The sequence below is a fragment of the Octodon degus genome, unplaced genomic scaffold (assembly GCF_000260255.1).
Source record: "Octodon degus isolate 3935 unplaced genomic scaffold, OctDeg1.0 scaffold00019, whole genome shotgun sequence".
NCBI classification, from domain to species: domain Eukaryota; kingdom Metazoa; phylum Chordata; class Mammalia; order Rodentia; family Octodontidae; genus Octodon; species Octodon degus.
Window position 1 is genome coordinate 7,144,525 of NW_004524595.1, and position 22,333 is coordinate 7,166,857.

Here is a 22,333-nt window from a genome sequence, read left to right on the forward strand (position 1 = left end):
AAGGCTAGGGCCAAAATGTTGGCTTTCCTTGTAGCCCTCCTTTTTCTCTAATTTTGGTCTGCAAACTTAGGTTGTTAACCATCCAGAAGACAAGCTTACTGTTATTATCAAACGATTTAGGCTATCGAGCTTAACCTCACTATCTGGCCCTTTTTGTTTTTCCTGTCTCTGTCTCTGTCTGTCTGTCTGTCTGTCTGTCTCTTTCTTCCTTTCTGTCTGTCTTGGTGTGTAGTTCAGGTTGCTGTGTGTAGCCCAGCTACTCATAGCAGTTTTCTTGCCTGGGCCTCCCAAGTCCTGGGATTATAGCATGCGCCACCACTCCTGGTTATATTTTTTATTTCAAGACAGCATCTTGCTAGGTTGCCCAAGCTGGGATGGAAATTGCTACCTCTGCCTCAGCTTCAACCTACTGAATAGTAGCTAGGATTATAGACATGTACCACAACACCCAGCAGAAAACTTCTTTAAGAACATTTGTTGGGAGCTGGTGGGTTAGCTCAGTTGTCTAAAGCACCTTCTTGAGCAAAATCAGTCAGGGGCAAGGGACTGTGGATCAATCCCCAGCACCACATGCTGGACCAGACCCACACTTAAGGCAGCCTGAGCCAGCCAAAAAAAGAGAACGTCTGTTGGATTGGGGTGTAGCTCAAAGGTAGGGTACTTGCCTAGTGAGCCCCAGCACTGTGAGATACAAAACAATTGCTAAACTACACTGAACTAGAGAGTAGGATAAAGAACCCCATGTCTATCATGTACTTCAGCAGTCATGAAAAGCTAGATTGTATTTGTTTATCCACCCCAACCAGTAAAGATAACAATGAAGCTTAATGGAAAACTTAAAAAAAAAGACTATGAGTACCTTGAACTTATAGTATAGAAACTCCCAAACAAAATATTTATCTCTGCCAATAAGACTGTTTAATAGTTTCCAGCACAAGTTCTAGAATTGTAGATCCCCTCATTTTCAGGACTAGGGCATCTGGCATTACAGGGCTGGAATGGAATTAGAATTTAGGCTTCCTGCTCTTGTTGAGACCTGGTTCCATACACAGCAAACACCCTTGACAGGGAAACTGCAGGTAATCAGAAAGTTATGGATATCTCAGGCACGTACTAATAAAAATAAAAGTTTAAAAACTGGCTGAGTGTGGTGGTACACACCTGTAATCCCAGTGATATAGGGGAATGAAACTGCCAACCTGAAAGGTACCTGGGATGAGTTTGTGTTCTTTAAAACTGAAGAACCAATTTGAGGAACAAACTGAGGTTAAGAGAGTATTTCTTGGGGGAAAGAAAGCTTCTGTCTAAGAGAAGGACAGAAGAGGGATCCAACAGGTTGCCCGGGGAAGCGGTCTCTTCTAGGGATTTTTATAGAGTAAAACCATGTTGTGAGGCAGATCTAAAGTGGAAAACATGGGAACTTGCTTAGGGGGGCATGACGTGGGACAAAACTATGGCCAACCAATAAGGTTACAAGCACCACTGCTCAGGTATAATTGATTAAATCCAGGACCAAATGAGGAAGTGAGTTCACATGGCAAGCAGACATGAATACTGAACAAGGGCTCTTCCTGCTGCGATTGGGTCAGTGACTCTTTCTGGCTCTTTCAAGGTGACTGATAACCTCTTTAGAATATCAATTCCTGAAGCCCATCCCTAGGGAAGAACGTGGCTGCATTTGTTTACTCTTTTGTCTTGAGGTCTGGCCTACAACAGGTGTGTCTGTCTCTTCCAAAGTTGCAAAGTCATTTTGTCTTCCATACTGCCTCCTTGAGGGCCTGGCCCTGTGTGACTGACTGCCTATACTATTTGTATCTAATTTAGCTGCCTGCAAAACCAGCACTCAGAAGGCTGAGGCGGGAGGATTGTTCAAGATCAGCCAGAACTACATGTGAAGCTCTGTCTCAGCAGAACAAAAAAAGAAAAAGAAAAGTCTGAAAAAAATGTTGGGGAAACACAAGTGGCTTTCAAGTTGCTTGTTGTCTCAGTTCTGTAGTTAGGGCACAGCGCACTATCCTCTTTTCTCAGTGTCAACTCTTTGGATTTTGACCTCTTCTTCAAAAGCTGCCTTCCTGACCCTGCCAGACCTCCCCACAGGTCCCACGGCAGCTATCCACAGATCTGTGGCACCCCCAGATCTATACCCCTCACCCCTGCATCAGTCCCCACCCCTTATCTGCTCTTATGGGGTCCAGTCACCCTCCCCAGAAAGATACCCCACTCCTGACAAGGCATCTAGGCTTCAGCTGTAAACTGCTCCTACTCCACAGGCACTCTCACTTGGAGGCCCAGCCAGCACTTCCTAACCTGAGGGCAGAGCCTGTTGTTGGCTTCACTCTGGCACCTCTGCTGCACCCACTGCCAGAACTTTCTTTGTCTGTGCACCTTGTAAGATATTGGAAGCATAAAATGCAGGTTCATGGCATCTACAGAAAGTGCATTGCCCTGAGTATGGGTTTAGACTAATTCCTGTGGGGATCACACATGAGCAAGACACAACTTTTGGCTTTCAAAGAAGAGAGGGAAAGCATTCTAGAAGAAAGTATACAGGACGTGCAGAGGTCCTGAGGCACAAGATAGTGTGGCCTTTTCAGGAATGGATATTTGCTCAGGTGGGGCTCAGGAGCTGTGGGCAGAGTGCAGCAGGCAGTGCTGCTGGTACGTGGGAGGACAGGTCAGGCTTACAGGCGTAGTAGGTGCCTTCCCCCAAGACCCCCGCACCCTTTCCCCTAGACTGCAAGCCCATCTGAAGGCCACCCTCCCTCAGTACACCCCTGCATGAGTTTTCTTTTCCCTTCATCGCTTTGGTCCCTCAGACCATCAGTACTGAGTGAGGCCTACTCTTCTTTTTTGTCTGTCTAGAATGACCTACTTCCTGAGGTTCTCTCCATACCTCCCAAAATTTCAGAAGACAGAAAATATCATAAGATCAATGAAATTTAAAATAGATGGGACATGAGGCCAGGGAGATGGCTCAGTGGAATAAGTGCTTCCCTGGCAAGCGCAAGGGCCTGAGTTCAATCCCCGGTTCTGCAAAAATAAATAAATAAATAAATAAATAAAAATAAAATAGATGGGACACATTGTCCATCCTAAGGCTGATGGGGAGTTCCTGCTGGAGTAGGAAAGCTCTCTCTTCTGTCCCTTTTCCTGTTCCCTTTACCTATCAACGAATCCTCTGCCTTAATCATGATAAGGTGTTTCAATACAGCATACAGTGGCTCCCCATTGTCTCCGCATTGTGGTGGAGGCCTCCTGGCCACTTCTCAAGACTTCAGGGGCCAGGGAGATGGCTCAGTGGGATAAGCACTTGCCTGGCAAGCGCAATGGCCTGAGTTCAATCCCCGGTTCTGAAAAAAAACTTCAACCCCTGACCCCAACAATTTACCCAGGTGTTCTAGGACTCTGTAATAGCCCATTGATATTGCATCTGTTCACCCTGAGCAGATTCCAAATTACTTGAAGGCAAGGGTACTGTGTCCTGCTGCCATAGGATCTTTTCCCTTTCCTTGCTTTCTCTCAACCTGTAGGTCAGGACCCTGGGACTCCCGCTGCCTTACACTTACTAGATGCTCAGTCATGACTCACCATGAGGGTGAGTGACCTGGTAATGAGTATACATGCTCCCTCCAAACCCAGCCCACCCCCATCCCATGCTGTCCAGCAAGGAGCAGAGCCTTCAGGTCTCTGAAGGGCAGGGTGCTGCTGCCTGTGGCCTTTAGAGGCAAGTTCAGATTCTGACATCAGCAAACAAGTCCCATGCCCAGCACATGGGACCCTAGGTATCACACAGTCTCATCAGCAAGCAGAGGGGGCCCTCTGTGGACCTCTGTGGACGGACGTAAATGCACTCTGCTCTTCTGCATGTTTTGACTTCATGGGAGCAGCACTCACCAGTTTGTGTTTTGCCTTTACCCAGCCTGAGCTAGTTAAGTGCCAGCCATCTGAGCACTTTGGTCTCCAGGGCTGGCAGGCAGGATGGATATACAGGGGAAGGTGTGCCCCACAGAAAGATAAGCCTGATTTCAGAGGTGTGGATTCAAAAGGTGACACATACCTTTAGCGATGTGAGCACCAAGCCAGCATATACTAAAGCCTGACCATTAAAAAATATATATTTAAGGGACAGGGCGATAGCTCAGTGGCTTAAGTGCTGCCTGTACAAGGTCCTGAGTTCAATCCCCAGTACAAAAAAATTATATATATATATATATATATATATATATATATATATATACTTTGTTTTTCATATTGAGTACTGTGGAAGTACATTCTGGTTATAAAAAAATCTACCCCCACCGGGGACATGGCTCAGTGGAATAAGTGCTTCCCTGGCAAGTGCAAGAGCCTGAGTTCAATCCCTGGTTCTGCAAAAACAAAAACAAAAAAAACCTACCCCCATAATTTTAATTCCTTCACCAGAATTGTTTGAAGCGATAAAGTAGGTAGGTGGCAAGTCTCACAATTTTTCCTACTCACCTGTGTGCATAAATGATTTTTCACGTTTTTCCCCTTCTTCATTTTATTTATTTATTTATTTATTTATTTATTCCCTTCTTACATAAATGGACCACACTGTAGTTTCACTTCACAGCTCGGATCTTCATTTCCACGTCTGGCCAGCCAAGCTGTACCCTTACTGTTTATGCTACCATGTGGACGGCCACCCCTGCACTTACTGGTAACCTTGCTGCTGCTGCTGCTGCTGCTGCTGCTGCTGCTGCTGCTGCTGTTTTGGCACCCCGTGTTGCCGCAGTGAACATCTGGTCATCTTCTCTGTGCATCTGCATTTCTGAAAGACCAGATACTAAAAAGAAAAATTATGGCCCAAGTTAAGGTGCATTTTGCATTTTCGAAAATCTAGTCAGTTTGCCCTAAAAAGAGGGCAGTTCCAGTGTATGCTCAGGAAGATGAGATGATTTCCACATCTGTCTTTTGCTAATCAAATGGGTGGAAGAACGGTGCTTGCCATGATTGGCATTGGTGTTTCCCAGAGAGTAAGTGAGCTAGCGCCTCTTTTCAGATGCTTACCAGCCATTTGTGCGGCTGCTGGTGCTTCTGTGAATTTAGCAAATGTGACCTTCCCTCTCTTTACACCCTGTGTTCTCAACACCCTGTGCTTCCTGTCTGCCTGGGAGGAGCAGCCTGGGCAGTCCAGGGGGCTGCTTCCTGCTGTGCCATACCCATTTAATAAGCAATCACTCAGCACCTCCTAGATCAGGACCTTATTCCAGGGGCTTCGGGAAGACTGAGACAATAAGGTATGATCTCCTAGGCTTTTGAGATGTAGACCAATAAAAGCTGAAACCAAATCTGGAGTGTGGTATACTATGCAGACATTCCTCACTTGCTTGCCATCCCTGGACTTGCGCAGGGGGCCTCGGAGCTCACATCCCCGTGAATGAGGTGGTAGCATTTGGAGCAGGCACAGTGAGCACACTCTGCCAAACGGCTGAGTGTTAAGGGTGCTCCTGTGGCTTCCTGTAATCAGGGTGCCTTCCGGGGCGCACCTTGGTACCAAGCTGTGAAAACTGTCACGGAACAACTCCCCAGTGTCCTTTAAGTGAACAAGCTGTTTGCTGACCCTGGAGAATTCCCTCCTTCTGGGGGCACTGAGGGAATAATAGCTGTCAGGCCAGCCCCCCCCCCACACTTTTTAGCAGTAAGAGATGTGTCCAGGGTCCAACTGCTGGCCAGGACCAGGCAATAGGGCAAAGGGCTGGGCTGGGCTGAGACCCAGACACATCAGGCACTGTGCCGAAGCACAGCTTTCATCGTGCTCCTAAGACACAGTCCCCTCATTTGCTGTCAGCTGTTTGTTTTGTTTTTTCATGCTAGGAACTGAAAACAGGGCCTTGTGCCTCAGGCCTGCCTAGTTTACTCTCTTGGCCTTGTTGTTTTTTTTTTTTTTCAGAACCAGGGATTGAACTCAGGTCCTTGTGCTTGCCAAGAAAGCGCTTATTCCACTGAGCCATCTCCCTGGCTCTCTTGGCCTTGTAAGAAATATCATCAACTCTGTTTTCCTACTAGGAAAGGAAGCTTTCCATAGGAAACAGCCACAGGGATGAAATTCAAGCATGGGTTTAGAAGAGAGGCTATCTAGCTGTCCAGCCAGGTGTGGTGGTGCACACCTGCAATTCTCACACTCTGGGAGGCTGAAGCAGAAGGACTGCAAGTCCTAGTCCAACCTGGGGAGCTTAGTGAGACCAAGTCTTTAAAAGGGCCATAGCTCCATGTGAGGACCCTGGGTTCAATTCCCAATACTGCCAAAAAAAGAAAAAAGTATCCAAGTGGCTGCCCTTTACTGGCTCCTAGCCACTGTTGTCCTGGCTGGCTCTCCTGCCCACTGAGACTCAGGTCCTTTTCACCCTCATAACCTTGACCAGTTAATGACCTTGGCCTGTCCCTTCTGGCTCCAGTCATGTGGTCCTTTGCCCTACCTCTGACTTGTTGTTTTCTCATGGCCATATGTCTGACATTATGAAATTGGATTAAGAGAATGTTGGAATGAGATTTAGAAGGCCTGGTTTTCAGTCTCAGCTTCTGTCCCCGATTAGCTGATCAATTTGAGTTCTTTCTCCTTTCTTCGCTTTAGTCTTTTCTTTTCTTTGCTTATAATATAACGAAAAGAGACGAGGTGGTACAAGGGATTTGTGGCAGTGGGGAGGATTCAAAGCTGCTTCCCTTTGTTACCATTACTGCCTGTACATGAATTCTAAGTTAAAGGTCTGGGTGAATTCTCAGGCCTCTCATACGTGGCATGCATGCAGGCGCACACAAAGCATCCTTGTAAGAACTCAGCTGGGCATGGTGGTCTGTAATCCCTGCTCCTTGGGAGGCTGAAGAGGGAGGATCATGAGTTCAAGGCCTGTCTAGGCAACTTAGCTAGACCCTATTTCAAAACAAAAGAAACAAAACCCAAGAACTCTTACAAACAGCTTTCAAAAGGTTTGCCCTTTGGTGCCACAGTATGCTTTTCTTTCTTCACTGTTGCTTCCCCTTCTTCCTCTGTCTTTTCACATCTGGCTCAGAAAAGTAGGACAAGGGCCAATGAGATAGCTCAGCAGACTAAGTGCCTTCTTAGGCAAGTGCAGGGACCGTGTTCGAACTCCAGTACCACATGCTATACCAGCTTCACACCCAGGAGAGCTGAGCCAGCCACGGAGACTGGGCGTGGTGCACGCCTGTAATCCCACCACTGGGGAGGCTGACGACAGGAGGATCACTACAAGTCCAAGGTGCATAGTGGGAACCAGTACCAAATATAATGAAACAGAAACAGAAAGGTAGAACATGTCTAGGAATATAGCTCAGTGGTAGAGCACTTATCTGGCATGTATCAGGGCCTGGGTTCAATCCTCAGCCTGGAAAAAGAAAAAGGAAAAAAAAAGGAAGTTAAAGTAGGTTGTGCTTGACACCTAGGCCTAAGCATAAAAGGCAGCCTTGGCTTCTCACAAGAAAGGTGCTGCATCAAAGCACACCCGCTGTCTGACACACAAATCTTCCTGGGCAGCTCCTTGATTTAAGTTCTCCCAACTCTGGCCACCTTCTACAAGATCTGCCCCTTACTGGTAATTTCCTTTTCATTAATCACACGGTTATTCATTCGTCATTCCAAAGAGTTGCAGAACTCTTACTGAGTGGGTATTATGTGCTCAGTCCTTAAGATACTGCCCTGTGTGTCTGGGTGTCTGCCACGTTCCAAAATCGTCCAGACACTAATGAAATGAATTTAAATTGCCCACTACCCCCTGAAGAGGTGGGCAAGTAAATGAGTAAGTCATGCTGTGACCTGGTAAGACTAGAGAGCGCATAGAGGCTTGGCAAGGTAACACATGCCCATAATTCCCACTGTTCAGGAGGCCGGAGGATCAGAAGCTGAAGGCGAGCTGGGCAATTTAATGAGATGCTGTCTCAAAATAAAATTTAAAAAGGGATGAGGATATAGTTCAGTGGTAAAATGCTCATCCAGCTTGTGTGAGGACCTGGGTTCAACCCAAGAACCAAAGAAAGAAAGAAAAGAAGGAAAGAAGTGAACCTAGGTGTCGTGGTGCACAAACCTGTAACGCTAGCACTTTGGGAGGCTGAGGCAGAAGAATCGTAAGTTCCAACCCAATCTAGGCAATGTAAGATCCTAAAGTTGACAAAGAGAGAGCCAAGAGGCTGTGGGGTCCCTTCCAAAAGGGGGCATCCTCTGGAAATGCTGTATCATGGAGACGTGTGGCCCTGACTGAAATGAGGAATTCGCGCGCATGGTAGTGGCAGGAGAATGTGATGAAACCCTCGCTAGCGTACTGTACTGGACACAGAAATAGCCTGGGCTTTGGAGCTTTGCATCTCTCAAGGAGATTTCTTGTGCATTAGGTTAGCATTGGAAATGCTGCTATAGCATTTGCTGTGGGGCTGACAATGGAGATGAATGGCCAGGCTTCCCTTGAAGACTGGACCACCAGAGATGTCCAGGTGAGGGCTAAAAGGAGCTGAAACACAAACTGAGGAAGTTAATGCCTCTTACCTTGATATTAACTAAATATGCTCAGAGGGTGACACTGGACACAATCCCAGGGGCACACCAGCCAGCATGGGTGGCACCTGGCACCCTGACAGCACAGGCACAGTGGAGGGCGCCAGCTTCCTTCAGACCCACAAAAGCTTTCTGGAGGAGGCACCCTGGAGAGGAGCAGTGGGCACGGGAGGAAAGTGCACAGGAAGAGCTCAGCGAAGGCAAAGAGAGGCAGCCTGCAGCTCGTGGCTTGTCTGGGGACAGCTGGAGATAGGGTACAGGTGAGCAGGGGTCAGACTTGAGGTCATTGGGGCCCTCCTTCCTTGGCGAGAGGTTCAGGCTTTGGTCTGCAGTGGGGAGTGGGCGTGTACATTAGTGCTTGAACCCTCATGACATCACAGAGTCACACAAGGCAGTGTAAGGCAGGGCGAGTGAGGAAGGTAGCACATTTGGCCTGGACTGAGGATTGGCTTGCTTCCCCCCCCCCACAGGGGTGGTCCTGCCCATTAGCTCAGGTGTTTTAAGTGCCTGCTGAAACAAAGCAGTTAAGCTCAGGATGCTGTAGTTGGATTCCCTCATCCTCAAGCCAAACCAGACCTGCCCTGAAGGCATCCTGAGTGGCTCCTCCACAAAAAAAAAAAAAAAAAAAAAAAAACCACCACCACCACCAAAAACATCTACTGGGGGCTGGGGAGATGGCTCAGTGGAATAAGCGCTTCCCTAGCAAGCGCAAGGGTCTGAGTTCAATCCCTGGTTCCGCAAAAAAAAACAAACAACAAACAAAAAAACACCTACTGAATCATCTCCCTGGCCCCTAGGATTGGCATTCTGAAGCAACTTGAAAGAACTGTTGGGGCTGGGGAGATAGCTTCAGTGGCTTAAGCACCTGCCTGGCTAGCACAGGGTCCTGAGTTCTATCCCTGGTACCAAAAAAGAACAACAACAAAAAAGAACAATTATAACTTGCCCCATTTGGAGGGGAGAAACCTGCATAGGATTTGGGACCTGAGTTAGGGAATCCTGGAGGAAGAACAGGCTTGAGATACAAGCTTTACTTTCTTTTTTTTACACAGGGTCTCACTAAGTAGTTCAGGGTGGTCTTGAACCCACCCAAGAAGCCCAGGGTGGCATCAAATTAGCAGTGATCCTCCTGCCTTGGCCCCCCAAGTTTTGGGGTTACAGGTGTACACCATCTGTCCTAGCTCATTTTAAGTATGTTGTGATAAGCAGAAGTTTCTTAGGAAAGTCCTACTTAGCCAGTTTTTCATCTGGTAGGGTGTGGCAGGTATGGGGTACACTGTGCACATGTAAGAATTCCTCGCCCAGCCCCAGGGCATCAAGATTTTCTCTTACTAGAAGGGACACTGAGTTAGGCTTTGGACAGCAGGCTCTTCATGGACAATGGGTGTCCATGGGGAGAGGGTCAGTGGTTAGCTTCTAAATGGATCTAGGGCCTGGGGAGATAGCTCAGTGGAATAAGTGCTTGCCTGGCAAGTGCAAGGTCTTGCGTTTGATCCCTGGTACTACCAAAAATACATAAATAAAAATAAATGGAGGATTCAGAGTGGGACTCCAGTGCCTTCTGCCTGGAGGGTCTGAGCAGGGAGGGCAGGGCCCAAAGGGCATGGAGGAAAAAACAGGACCAGGGTAGGGAGAGATGTGAACATGGGCTTCCCCAAGGCAGCATCTGGGGCCACTTGCAGGACTAGCTAGAATGCCATGGAGCCCCTTCTCACTGTCTGCAGCCTCCTGACTTCCACCCTTCGTCCTCCCTCTAAGGTTGCACTCCTTCCCATGCCAACTACACGCTGCCCCCTCACTCTTCAGTAACACTTCCAATGCCATCAGGCTCATCCCTTTCTCTTTATCCATGAGCAGTGGGCAGTGAAGATATTTGTAACTGGAGATGGTGGCACATACCTGTAATCCCAGCACTCCAGAGGCCTAGGCAGGATTACCAAGAGTTCAAGGCCAGCCTTAAGGACACGGCATGACCTTATCTCAAAAAAATAAAAAAGAGGGCCGGGGAGATGGTCAGTGGAATAAGCGCTTGCCTGGCAAGCTCAAGGGCCTGAGTTCAATCTCCTGTTCCACAAAAAAAAAAAAAAAAAAAAGATATTTTTGATTTGACTTCCAGTTCAGGATTGACCAAAAATGGGATTGTTGATGGCTCAGTGGAATAAGCGCTTCCCTGGCAAAAGCAAGGGCCTGAGTTCAATCCCCGGTTCTGAAAAAAAAAAAAAAAAGGAATGGTTGCTCAGACTACAATGTGTTAGAATATAGAGGTTACCTGAAAGGCAACAGTAAAAAAATAAATTAAAAATCTGAACGTTGCCAGGTGTGATGGTGCATACCTGTAATCCCAGCAAATCTTATTATAGTACAAGACCCTCTCAAAAAAATAAATAAATAAATAAATAAATAAATAAATAAATAAACAAGCAATCAGAAAATGAAAATTTAGGGCCAGGGAGATAGCTCAGTAGAATAAGAAAAAAGAAAAAAAAATAGAAAAAAAAAAAGGAAAAAGAAAATTTAGAATTCAGGTTTCCCCAGAGGTTGGGTTTTCCTATTAGCTCTCAGAAGCACCTGTGCAATGCACCTAAAGGATCCTGAACCAGGGGCTCTGGGGCACTGCACTCACCCCTGTCCCCCCTCAGAGTTTATGGAAGCTTAGGAACCACCAAGCTTCACATGATTACAAGTGGACCAAACCTGGTTCAGAAGAGATTCCCCCCAAAATGTCTCATCACCTGGGGCAGGGGCCTCACTGCACTTAGGGTCACCTGGGAATGTTGTTCTGTTTGAACATCACTGTCTGGGCAGATGAGCACACTGGGCAAGTAGTGCTTCCAGCACTGGCCCTCGCTAAGGTCCTGCTAGGGGTCTGCAGGGCTTCCAAGCTGCAGCTGGTCTCAGCCTACAAGGGTGCCCTAAGCACGAAGCCCAGGCGCTGAGGCTAGCAGGTGCGGTGAACATTTTCTAAGCCTGGGGGTGGGAAGACCGGAAAGGACTCAGTGCAGGAATTTACATTTTTCCTTTTGGGATGGAGATGGAAGGCGTGCCTGGTGTTTTCAGCAACAGCCACACTGGTTTGCTGGGCTCTTCTGGGTCTTCCCTTTGGGCCCTGAAACTTGAGAGGGTCTGCATGCCTGAATGTGAATGGCGTCCTGCGGCCCCTCCCCGGAGCCTGGGAAGGAGTTGGGGGAAGGGTAGCAGCAAAGGTGTGCCTGCTTCCTTTTGGCCCACACCTGGCCTTGGTGTAGAATTGACCCTGCTTTCCAGAACAAAGTGACAACATCTACAACATCTGGAATATTGAGCCTGTATTTGTAGTGTGGTAGGCTGATTAGGCAACTGAGCGCCAGACAAGCAAGGTCTTGCCATTACTACAGCACCCTGCAGGGTCAAGACCCCCACCCTCTACCCCTTGATTTTCCTGGTAAGGGCAGATGAGTCCTAGTGTCAGAGTGGCACACTTCACCCCTATGGTGTCATTTGTACCTCCTGCCAGGACCCCATACTCACCTGCAGATGTAGCTTCATCAGTTAGGGGTCAGCGGAAGGAAGGGACAGGAAAGAAGTGGGGTTTGCAGAGCAGTGCCAGAGCTCAGGGAGGCTGAGGTGCAGTAAGAAAGGAGGTCAAGTAGCCAGAGCCTGACGTGGCCTGGTGGATCGAGGCTGCCTGGTACATGATTAGGGCTGGAGGGCTGATCAGGGTGTGGAGGCTGCTGAGGCTGTCTGGAATGAGGGGATACTGTCAGGGTGTGGGCAGTGAGTTGAGAGGGAAGGGCTAGTTTTTGGCAGGCTCCTCCTCTCCAGGATGATACAGCAGGCCCATGCCACTGGCCCTCCCCAGCAGATGCTCATGTGGCTGCCCAAAGCCTATTTTTTCTCCTGTGGGGGAGCTAATGCAACAAATGACAAGTGACCTCCATGGCTGCCTTTGCTGCCTGGAGGTTGAGCTCATTCCTAGTACACCCTTGTTCATCTCCCCTTGAATCTTCCTGTCTGTACTGATCCAGGGTGCCTCTTATTTCCCTCAGCACATGTAGGAAACACCACTACCACATAATTTGCCATCTAATTGCATACTGTCTTGAATGAGGGCTGTGGTTTATGTGTTGTGGGCCTTGGGTACACAGTTCCCCTATAACAGAAGCAGACACCCATCTCTTCTACCTTGTTCTACTCTTCAAGGTCCTCCCCCAGCCAGGACAGGTGCTCAGGACTTACACCTTTGGGGGCCTGGTGGTAGCTGTGTTTCAGACAGGCTTACTGGTTGGCTCCAGGAAATTCAGTTGGTAAATGGGAACAGGCACCTCTGTACCACCACAGGAGTCACCCAAATGCTGCTCTTTGCTTGTCCAGGCCTCAGGTTTGGGCTGGTGGCATAGAGCCTGACTAGGTCAGTGTATTACAGTTGCTATGGTGACCCTTTTGCTTTGCTGGGGCAGGAGCTGTTCTCCTTCAGCTCGAATCACCTGCCTAGGTTGCCTCTTGTATGCTAGGAACCACACTCCTTTCTGCGTGTATCAGACAACAGCATGTATTACTTGAAAGGGGAGCAGGAGGGAAAGGCCCAGGAGGTGGTGTGGCTGGCCCAGGACATAATGCGTGATGTGATGCAAGGAAATGCACCTCCGGATGTGCCCCTCCTTGCCCCTCCTCTCCAGACCACTTCCTCTGCAGCTAGTGGCTCTGACCCTTCAGGCTGGCTCCGTCCTCTCCAGATTTCACTTTTCCTCATTTGTAACAGACAGGGCTTTCAGTGGTTTCCGTCACTGGCTGGTATCAGAATTATCTATGGAATCCTAGACCTCAGGTTTGAATCTGCTCATCAGTGTAGGTAGGGCCAGAGAGTTTCTTATTTGTAAAGTCCTCATGGGGTGATCTTGATGCATCCAAGCCTTGGGAAGTTTGGGGTTCTTCTGATAGGACCTATAAGGGCCCCATGGGGGAGGGGGACATCTAGCTGGTGCTGAGGACTGACTGGCCTTTCTGGGCACCCTGGAGCTTCTGGAGGTAGGCAGGTTAGTCTTGTCAGGAAGTGGCTGTTTCCTGGTCACACTGGCTAAACCAAGCCCTCCCCCACTTCCCTCAGGAGAAACCAGGAGTGAGAGAATGACAGGAAAGGGGGATGTTGCCATAACAACCAGCTCCAGGCGGAGGCCTCCTTTCCAGGGGCTGGTACTTTACCCCAATCATGGTGGTTTCCATGGAGATGAGGTACTGAGGGACAGGGGAACATTTGCCCCACTTAGAACATCAGTGAGGAGCTGCCAGAAGGTAGCACACATCACGGTGGGAGTCCTGGACCCCTGTTAACTTAAGAGCCCCCAGCTTGGCCTCTGCTCTCCAGTGTGCGTCTGACACCTCCTTCTGCTTAGTTGCTCTCTCTGCAGCTGTCTCCTTAGCAACAAGTCCTGCTAACTCCATGCTGTTGGCTCCAGGGCTATTTTTAGCTTTGCTGCCAGCAGCCCAGTCCTGGTCATTTGCTTGCAACCTTCACTTGGACAGCAGAAGAACAGGAAAGTGAAGACTCCTGGCTGTTTCAGGGAGACTTGGACCCAGACCTCTTAACAGTCATTAGAATGTCTGCCATAGAAAGTATCTGTCCCCCAGCCTGCAGCTTGGGTGGTGGCTTTGAGATGAGGCTTTTGAGACCATGTTGCATTCAGTTCAGCAAATGCTGTTTCCATCCTCCATTATGGTCAAGATGCTCAGTCCATGTGGCTTCCAAATGAGGCTGAGTAAGAGCCAGTCCTGGCCCTCCAGGATTTTTAATCTTACAGAACTGATAAGTACACAGTCACCTTCCTACAGGCAAAGAAGACTGGCAGTTCTATGAGAGGACTACAGAGGTAGGCAGGTGAAGGACAGCTAGGGAAGGTAAGGGACAGCATGGAGAGAGTAAGGGTGAGGGGCCAGAGCAGTCCAGAAGCTCTTTCTATAGTGATGGAACTGGTCTCCAATCTGGCGTGCAGCCCCAACCACGTGGCTCTCAAACACTTGGAATACGGCTAATACAACTGAGCTGGACTCCAATTTTTATTTAGTTTTAATTAATTGAAATAGCTACTTGCAGCTTAGCAGCTACCTCAGTGGCCAGGGCAGGGCTAGAAAAACTTTCTTGGTAAAGGTACTTGGTGATCTGACAAAGAAAAATGAGTGGGCTTGGGGCTGGTGGGAGTTGAGGGAAAGGGCATTCCAGAAAGATGGAACGGCGTGAGCAGCAGCACATGAATTACTGAGCATGGTTGCGTCATAGATCATGGAAGCCTCCAGGTTTGCGGGGGCTCTGGAGTCAGCGCATGGAGGCTTTTGAGCTGTAGGCGGGAGGATGGGTCCAAAATAGACAGCCATACCGACCTCATGATCTTTGTCCGCATCAGTTTCCTGGGTCGTGGGTGGCTAAGCAGTGACTCCCAGTATGTTGCTCTGCAAGTAGTTTTACAAGGCTGGGGTTTCTCCGATTCCAAGGAAGGGATCTCAGGTGGTGATTGTCCTGTGCATGGTGGCAGCAATAGATTCTACCCTTGTTCTGCCAAGATAGCATTTTATGACAAATACACTACAGAATGCTAACCTTTTAGTTAACACTAGTCGGGGCAGGTGTGCACCCTGGACCTTCAGGTGTGACTGCTCTTTGGTGTGGTGTGCAGCCTGGGTCTTGTCTCAAGTACTGTAGGACTGGAAAGTCAAGTCTACACACTTGTGCTCATGCTCATACTTAAGGGTGATGTTCACCAGAAGAGTACAGTGGCCAACCTCTAACAGGACGTGCCTTTGTAATAAAGGCAGATCATAATACTTGTTCTGTTTTTTGGCAAATTACTGGTTGGAGAGTAACTGGAAAATGTAATTAGAATTAGACCTGTGCTTGAGGAATACAGACTTTGGGCAAGTCAGGTGATCTCAGAGGTGGTCCGGTCAGCACTGATAGCCTGTTGAGTTCCTTGTGTCTGCCTGCCAACAGGAAATGAATCCTGCCTGTGAGGTCAGCCTCTCTGTGGGACCATGCTGGATTCTTCCTCTCCCTCCAACACCTCTTTTAGGCTCTTGACATATATATTTTTTTTTCATCCAGGAGTTCTTCCTTTCAACATCCTTTGATAGCAATTCCAAGAACAGGGCTTATTTTACATAGGGCTGTTGTTTATAAGTTGACTATCTTTATTTCAATCAAAAAAACTATCCTGGGAACATTACTTAGCAAGGTTGAAGGCATCTATCTATCTGTAGGGTTGTTGAAGCCTACCCTGTTTTATTTCCTCAGCTCTTTTACTAAAAGCACCTCTTTACCCTAGATCTTGGGATCTCTTCTGTTTTAGGATCTGTGTCCAGACTACAAAAAGGCATATCACTGGTTCCATGCCTCTTATCTGTGAAAGGGTAGTGTTACCTATCTGCATAGGTACAAGAATGGCAAGATGTTCTAAGTTGGTTAAGGAACACTTGACTCCTAGAATTCTTCTGCTTAAGTTGGTAAGTTCTATGGAATAGGTAACAAATAATAGTACTTCTTTTTTTTTAGTACTAGGGGTTGAGCTAGCTCACTACATGCCCTGCCCCCCTTTAAATATTTTTTTGGGCATTTTTTGTGTGGTGGTGGTGGTAATCAATCCCAAGGCCTTATGCATGCAAAGCAAGAGCTCTACCACTGAGCCACATCCTTAGCCTAGTTTTGTGGTTTTTGAGGGCTTCACTATGTAGTTCAGGGTGGTCTCAAACACAGCAATCCTCCTGCATCAGCCTCACAAGTGTTGGGATTACAAGCATGCACCATTGCTCATGGCTTGAGAAACTTCCTTGTGAGAGGAGGCCTGGGTGAGGAGCAAGCTGGTCTGTTGACAAGGCCTGAATGCTAGGGAGAGGGCAGCAAAACAAGCAGCTAAGCAAGTTATTTTATATTTCTTACAGGGCCAGGGCAGCCCAGATGTAAATTTGGGCCTCTTTGATTTGCCTTTGTGTGTGTGCACATGCATGCTCGTGTGCATGTGCATGCTCTAGAGATAGAATCCAGGAGTTTGTGAATGCTAATCACATACTCTACCTTGAAGCTACATTCCAGCCCCAAATTCAGGTCTTCTCAGCCCAGTGTAGGGATCACATCAAAAGTTGTCCCCAGCAGACAACTTTTGATGCCTTGATTGAGTCACAAGAAGTGTTAGGATGGAAGCAAGCCTGGGTTTTTTGTTTTTGAATGGCTCCTTTTCCTTATTGATCCAGAGCTGACAGGGAAGCTTATGCCCCACCTAGCAGTTCTCTGTGGAGGCCATCTGATTTGGATTCTTCCCTTCTCAGGGCTTGTCTGCTCTGCTGCCCCTGGGAAGGATGTTCCAACCAGTGTGTTCCAGCTGCTTGTGGCCTGCAGCCAGGCACCAAGGAGTTGGTTCTCTCATTGTCCCTAGGATGCTAGTGTTCCAGGGCTGCAGGGAGCTGATGGCATCGCTGTTTTACAGATGAGAACAGACTTCTTGGGGTTAAATGACTTGTGTCAAGGTCATGGTGATGGCCTCAGCACTCAAGTCCAGCTCTTGGGACAAGTGTGCCAGCCAAACAGCCCTCTCCTGCTGGGAGTATTAATCTTCAGTTCCCACTGTCCTAATTCATCTAAGCAAACTCAGAGCAGGTCATTCTCTCTAAAACAGTATCTTGTTAGAAAAACCCTGCCCTTGGGCCAGGGAGATGGCTCAGGGGAATAAGCGCTTCTCTGGCAAATGCAAGGGCCTGAGTTCAATCCCCAGTTCTGCCTACATAAATAAAACATAGAAAAACCCTGCCCTTGTTCTTCACTTATAGAGCCCCACTCCCATTATCCAGCTTTTCCCTCCATGCCCTTTAGTTTCAGGCAAATTGTGCAAAGGTAGAGGGAGGGATTCCCTTTTTTTTTTTTTTTTTTGCGGAACCAGGGATTGAACTCAGGATTGAACTCAGGCCCTTGTGCTTGTCAGGGAAGTGCTTATTCCACTGAGCCATCGCCCCAGCCCCGAGGGATTCCCTTTCTGTATCACCTAGTATCTCTTATCTTACCTAGCTGAAGTCTTTCCAAATCCTATTCATCTTCCAACCTCTTCAGCCTCATTTATCATTGACACCACTGCCATCTACTTGGTATTTGTGGTATAGTGGTGGCTTGTTTCTCAGGGTGTGTGTGAGTCAGTACTGGCGTTGAATCTAGGGCCTCTGCCTGGAGTTACATCCTAGCACTTTTACATTTTATTTTGGTTTCTTGTTTGTTTGTTTGTTTTGCGGAACCGGGAATTGAACTCAGGCCCTTGCGCTTGCCAGGGAAGCGCTTATTCCACTGAGCCATCTCCCCGACCCCTTGTTTTGGGACAGGGCCTCCCCAAGTGGCTCAGTTACCCAGGCCTGGCAACTTACGATCCTCCTGCCTTTGCCTGCGAGTGCTGGGATTACAGGCATGTGCCACCTTGCCCAGCTTTCAGTGATTTTTTTTCCGTATCTCTCCAAGCCCACTGCAATCCATCCGCTCCCTGAGAGCAGGGTCCAGAGTGTGTGTCTGTACTGATGATCCCACCCATGTAGTGCGGGGGGCTGTGGAAGGAGACTGTGTCCGTCTTGGGGTAAGGTGTTTCTGTGTTTGAGGAAGGACGGAACTTGACATGGCTGAGGCAGCTTCTGGAGGCCCGGCTGGGAGGCTCCAGGAAAGGTGGAGTCATCTTGAGCCGCACGTGTCTTGCTGGGGACGAAGCCACTGCTGTCCCTTTGAAGAAGAGTCCTCATCACCAGCCTTGCACACTGCAAAATGAGACACTGTATGCCACGAGAGCCAGCGCAACCTGCGACCAGCTCCAGCTCCGGACTTGGCCAGAAGAGGCTTTGGCGGCGTCTGGCCCCAGGCACATCTCCCGACCACCTGGGGTGGGCCGGCCCCCAGCGGCTCGCGCCGGAGCTCCGTCGGGCGGCTTCGGCCCGCCTCCGTCTGTACTCGGAGTTTCCCTAAACTCTATCTGTAAACTTTCTCTTTTTCTCGCTTTGGTTGTGCTTCTGTGCAACTCACTTTCTCCAACTTTCTCCCGGCTCTCCCAGACCGTCCGGAAAGCTCCGCTCCCGCCCCCGCTCGCCCCCGGGGCCAGCCGCCGGCCCCAGTCGCCCCCGGCCGTGCGCCCGCCTCCCCGCTGCCTGCAGGCTCCCGCCTTACCCCGGCCCGCGTTAATCGCCTCCGGAGCCGCGGAGAGGGGGCAGGGCGGGTGGCCGGGGCGGGGCGCTGGGAACGGGCGCAGACCGGCCTCGCCCCCAAGTCCCCGCGCCCCAGCGCCCCTCGGACCCGAAGAGGGGCTGGCCCACCGCCAGCGTCGGAGGCCGGCCCCCTCCCCCGGCCCGCGCGCAGCCAACCAGGCCCTCCAGCGGGGCCCACGTGACCTGGAGTTCTAGACAAAGAACTGTTCCCTCCCCCCCAGCGCCCCCTCCCCCTCTCTGGCCCCCTCCGCCCCCAGCCCCTTCGCCCCCTTCCCCTCCCCCAGCCGGGCAGCTACTTACAGAGCTTCAGGGCCAGGGCTCACACCTGAGCCGGACCGCAGAGGGGCTGCACCTGGCCTTATGGGTAGGTTCCTGGACGGAGCCCTGGGGAGATTGGGGGCGGGGAGGCGGCCGGGCCGGTGGGAGGATCCCGACAACCCTCAGTGTTTGAAAAGAGTCAAGTATGCCTCCCTGGCCCGCAGCAGCTGCAGCTGCCCCGGCCCGCCTGAGTTCTGAAGATGCAGATTTAGTGCCGTCCCACCCACTGCTGCTTAGGATCCTGGAGGCCCCACTCCTCACTGGGCTCCAGTGGCACCCGGCGCGCTTAGGGGACAGGAAGATCTACCCCGGCAGTGGTAACTGCAGGCTGGGGAGTTGGCGGCCTGCTGAGGGCAGCTGGCAACCAGAAGTCGGGTTTAAAGCGGTCTGGGCTGAGCTGCTGGCAGATGGGCTCCTGGCAGTTAGTTCTCCGTTGACCCATGTACCTGGTTGGGGAACTGTGCTGTCCTCAGGGCCCTACCTGCCTGCTCACCCCTTCTGAGAGACAGCTTGCTCCCTTGCGAGTTCCTAGAGCCACTGGGCAGGCAGCCAGAAAGAAGTGGTAGGGGTGGGAGGGAGCAGTGTGACCCCAACAGGGCCGTGGGAGCAGCCCGATGCCCTGTGACACTGGGTTAGCCCAAGACCGCGTGGGCTCGGGGGGGCGGTGGCGCTATGACCTCTGACCTTTGGGATGGAAGTTGCAGAGGGAGGGGGAGGCCGACCGCTGCCTGAGGAGGTGGACCTGGACGGGGAGGCTGTCGTCAGTGGAGTTAACAGTGGCTTTCCCAGGCTGGACAAACTCCTGGCTAAGTGTCTTCCTTGAACTGGCAGTAGTGGAGGAAGGTATAATGGCCCTTGTGAACCCTACCTCGTTTCCCAGCCCCTCTAGGGGAGAGAAGCGATCACCCCCGCTTCGAGAGTCCCGAGTTTTACCCTTCCTTGGCCCATTGTTTCCCTGGGGAGAAGGGTAGGGCTGGTGAAGGAGAAAGGCTTCCGACGGCCGGGCCCGACTCTTCTATCGTGGGCCCATCCCCCACCGGCTGCCCCTGCCCCTCTTCCCTTTCCTCTGGCCTCCTGCTGCTGGCTCACTGCCTCCTGAGGGAGGCCCCCATCCTCTGTTAGCCCAGACCATGCTGGGTACACGTTCTCCTGCACCGAGTGGGTTGGAGATGCGGAGCAGCTATCAGCGGAGGCATCTGACAGGCTGGGGGAAGTTGTGGAGGAAGAATTTTCAGGAACTGCTGTGGAGGGGTGAAAAGAGACAAAGAGGCTGTGGGGGAGTAATGAGGGTGGTGGCAGGCACGACTCTTCTCTAGACCTGGGGGCTGGGAAGGAGGCTGTGCCCTCCTGCCCGGTGCCAGGCCTGCACGCAGGCTCTTTGGGGCATCCAAGGCAGCAGCCTCATCTTAAGTGACTTGTCCCTGCCTGGAATTGGAAGCAGGCATGGCATAAGGGAACAGACAGCTAGGCAGCATTTATCTATGAATGGAGTTGGTACAGCTAATGATCCCAGGGGAGAAGCTCCCTTGCGGGAGAAGGGAACCTCCTCCCCCAGAGGCAGAGCCTGGAACTCCTCTTGGGGGAGGAGTGATAGCTGATTGATGGAAGGAAGGAGAGGGCAAAGTCCTGACCAGGTGAGGGTGTGGCTGGGGGCTGAACTGTTGCTCTGCATGCTTGCACCCACACCAGCTCATCTTCCCACGTGTTTGTGGGCTGGGATGAAGGATGCTTTATCCCATCTTAGAATTTGTTGAGTCAGAGAAAGCGCTAGGATAACTGCCACGAGAAACAAATATGGTTTGTTGCCAGGAGGGAAAGTCTTGAAAATTGAGTGAAATAAACTGAATCTGTCAGTCAGTACAGCAGCTGGGATCATTGACAGGGTTTGAGAGACTCCTTAACTGCATGTGTGTGTCAGATTCTAAAACAGGCTGGGAAAGGTGACCGGGAAACTGAAGTTCAAATGCCTTTTTAGGTTGGAGGAGCTTTAAAGAGAGTGAACTTGTCCAGTCAGCTACTGAGTTGCCTGGCTAAAACTGACTATAGATGTGACTTTTAGAGATTTTTGCTTTCTGATTCTTTCTCTTTTTTTTTTTTTAAACATTGATGATTTGCATTTGTTGCTCAAAACTCTTACAGAAAGCTGTATGTTAGGAGTTGTGTTGAATAGGATTGGGGGGCTGGGGATGTTATCTCGGTGGCAGAGCTCTAGAGCTCATGCTTAGAATGGAGGTCCTGGGTTTCATTCCCAGCACCAAAAAAAGAAAAGATTTTTTTCTTTTGAATCTGTTGGGATAGGAACAGAACGTTGAAGTTTAAGGGCCCTGTGTCCTTGATTCAAGAATAAGCATTAAGTTGAATGAGTTTCAGAACTAAGTATTGAGGATTTCATTCTCCTTTCTAGAGGTCGTGTCCTGGAAGACGTGTGGTACCGTGCAAGGATGCAGACTGTCAGTGGGAGAATGGCTGGAGTTTGGATTATTAATTTGCTGGTGGGATGGCAGAGAGCATGCCTGTTTTGTGTGTGCTCAGCAGATAATTGAATGAGCAGATAGATGTACATGTCTGAAAGGTACATGCACAAGGCAACAGCATACAGCCTGTCGGCTGGAGCCTCTGAGCACTCTGGAGTGGTGGGAGCAGGCAGACTCTGGAACTTTCTGTGAGATTGGAACAGGTGTAGGAGAAGTGCATGTTAACTCAGTAGATGTCACAGCACTAGGATTGTGGTCTGGAAACTAGGAAGAGGATTGATAGGTGAAGAAAATGATGGAGAAAAAGATGACCTCTCCCCTTCTTGACTAGGAAAAAATGAGAGGTGGGAGCTAATATCTATGCCTAAACTTTGGTACCATGACTAATTCTTGAATGGAAGTCTCCTTTCCAGATGGGAGGGTGGGCTGATGATGTTTCTAGCAGGGTGTGGAAAATTAGGCCAGGGAGAGAGGGTTCCCTAAGAGGCAAAAAAAGGAGCTGTGTGTTTTGCTTTCACCTGTCAACCTCAGCTGCTTTCCCTTCTGTGGGTTGATGAGGGAAGAACTGTTCTCTCTGGCCCTTTACCTCCCCCATGTCACCGCTTGCAGACCACACATGGGTGGGAAACAGCCCCTCAGTCTTGCTAATATCAGAAGGGCCAAAGTGATTGTTCCTTTTTCCCTAGGCTGAGAAGAAAGCCAAGGTAATTGCCGTAATGAATGCTGTGGAAGAAAACCAGGGTTCTGGGGACTCACAGAAGGTGGAGGAGGCCAGCCCTCCTGCTGTGCAGCAGCCCACTGACCCTGCATCCCCCACTGTGGCCACCACCCC

At 49.9% G+C, this 22,333-nt stretch overlaps 1 protein-coding gene across 1 annotated transcript in view; it reads left to right on the forward strand.

Moving 5' to 3' along the window:
* Dnmt3a (DNA methyltransferase 3 alpha) overlaps window positions 1-22,333 on the forward strand; it is a 105,238-nt gene that overhangs the window by 68,632 nt on the left and 14,273 nt on the right. Inside the window, exon 7 of the mRNA XM_023711114.1 lies at window positions 22,188-22,332. Within this exon, the coding sequence (XP_023566882.1) occupies window positions 22,188-22,332 (145 nt within the window). The remainder of the gene's footprint in view (window positions 1-22,187; window position 22,333) is intronic.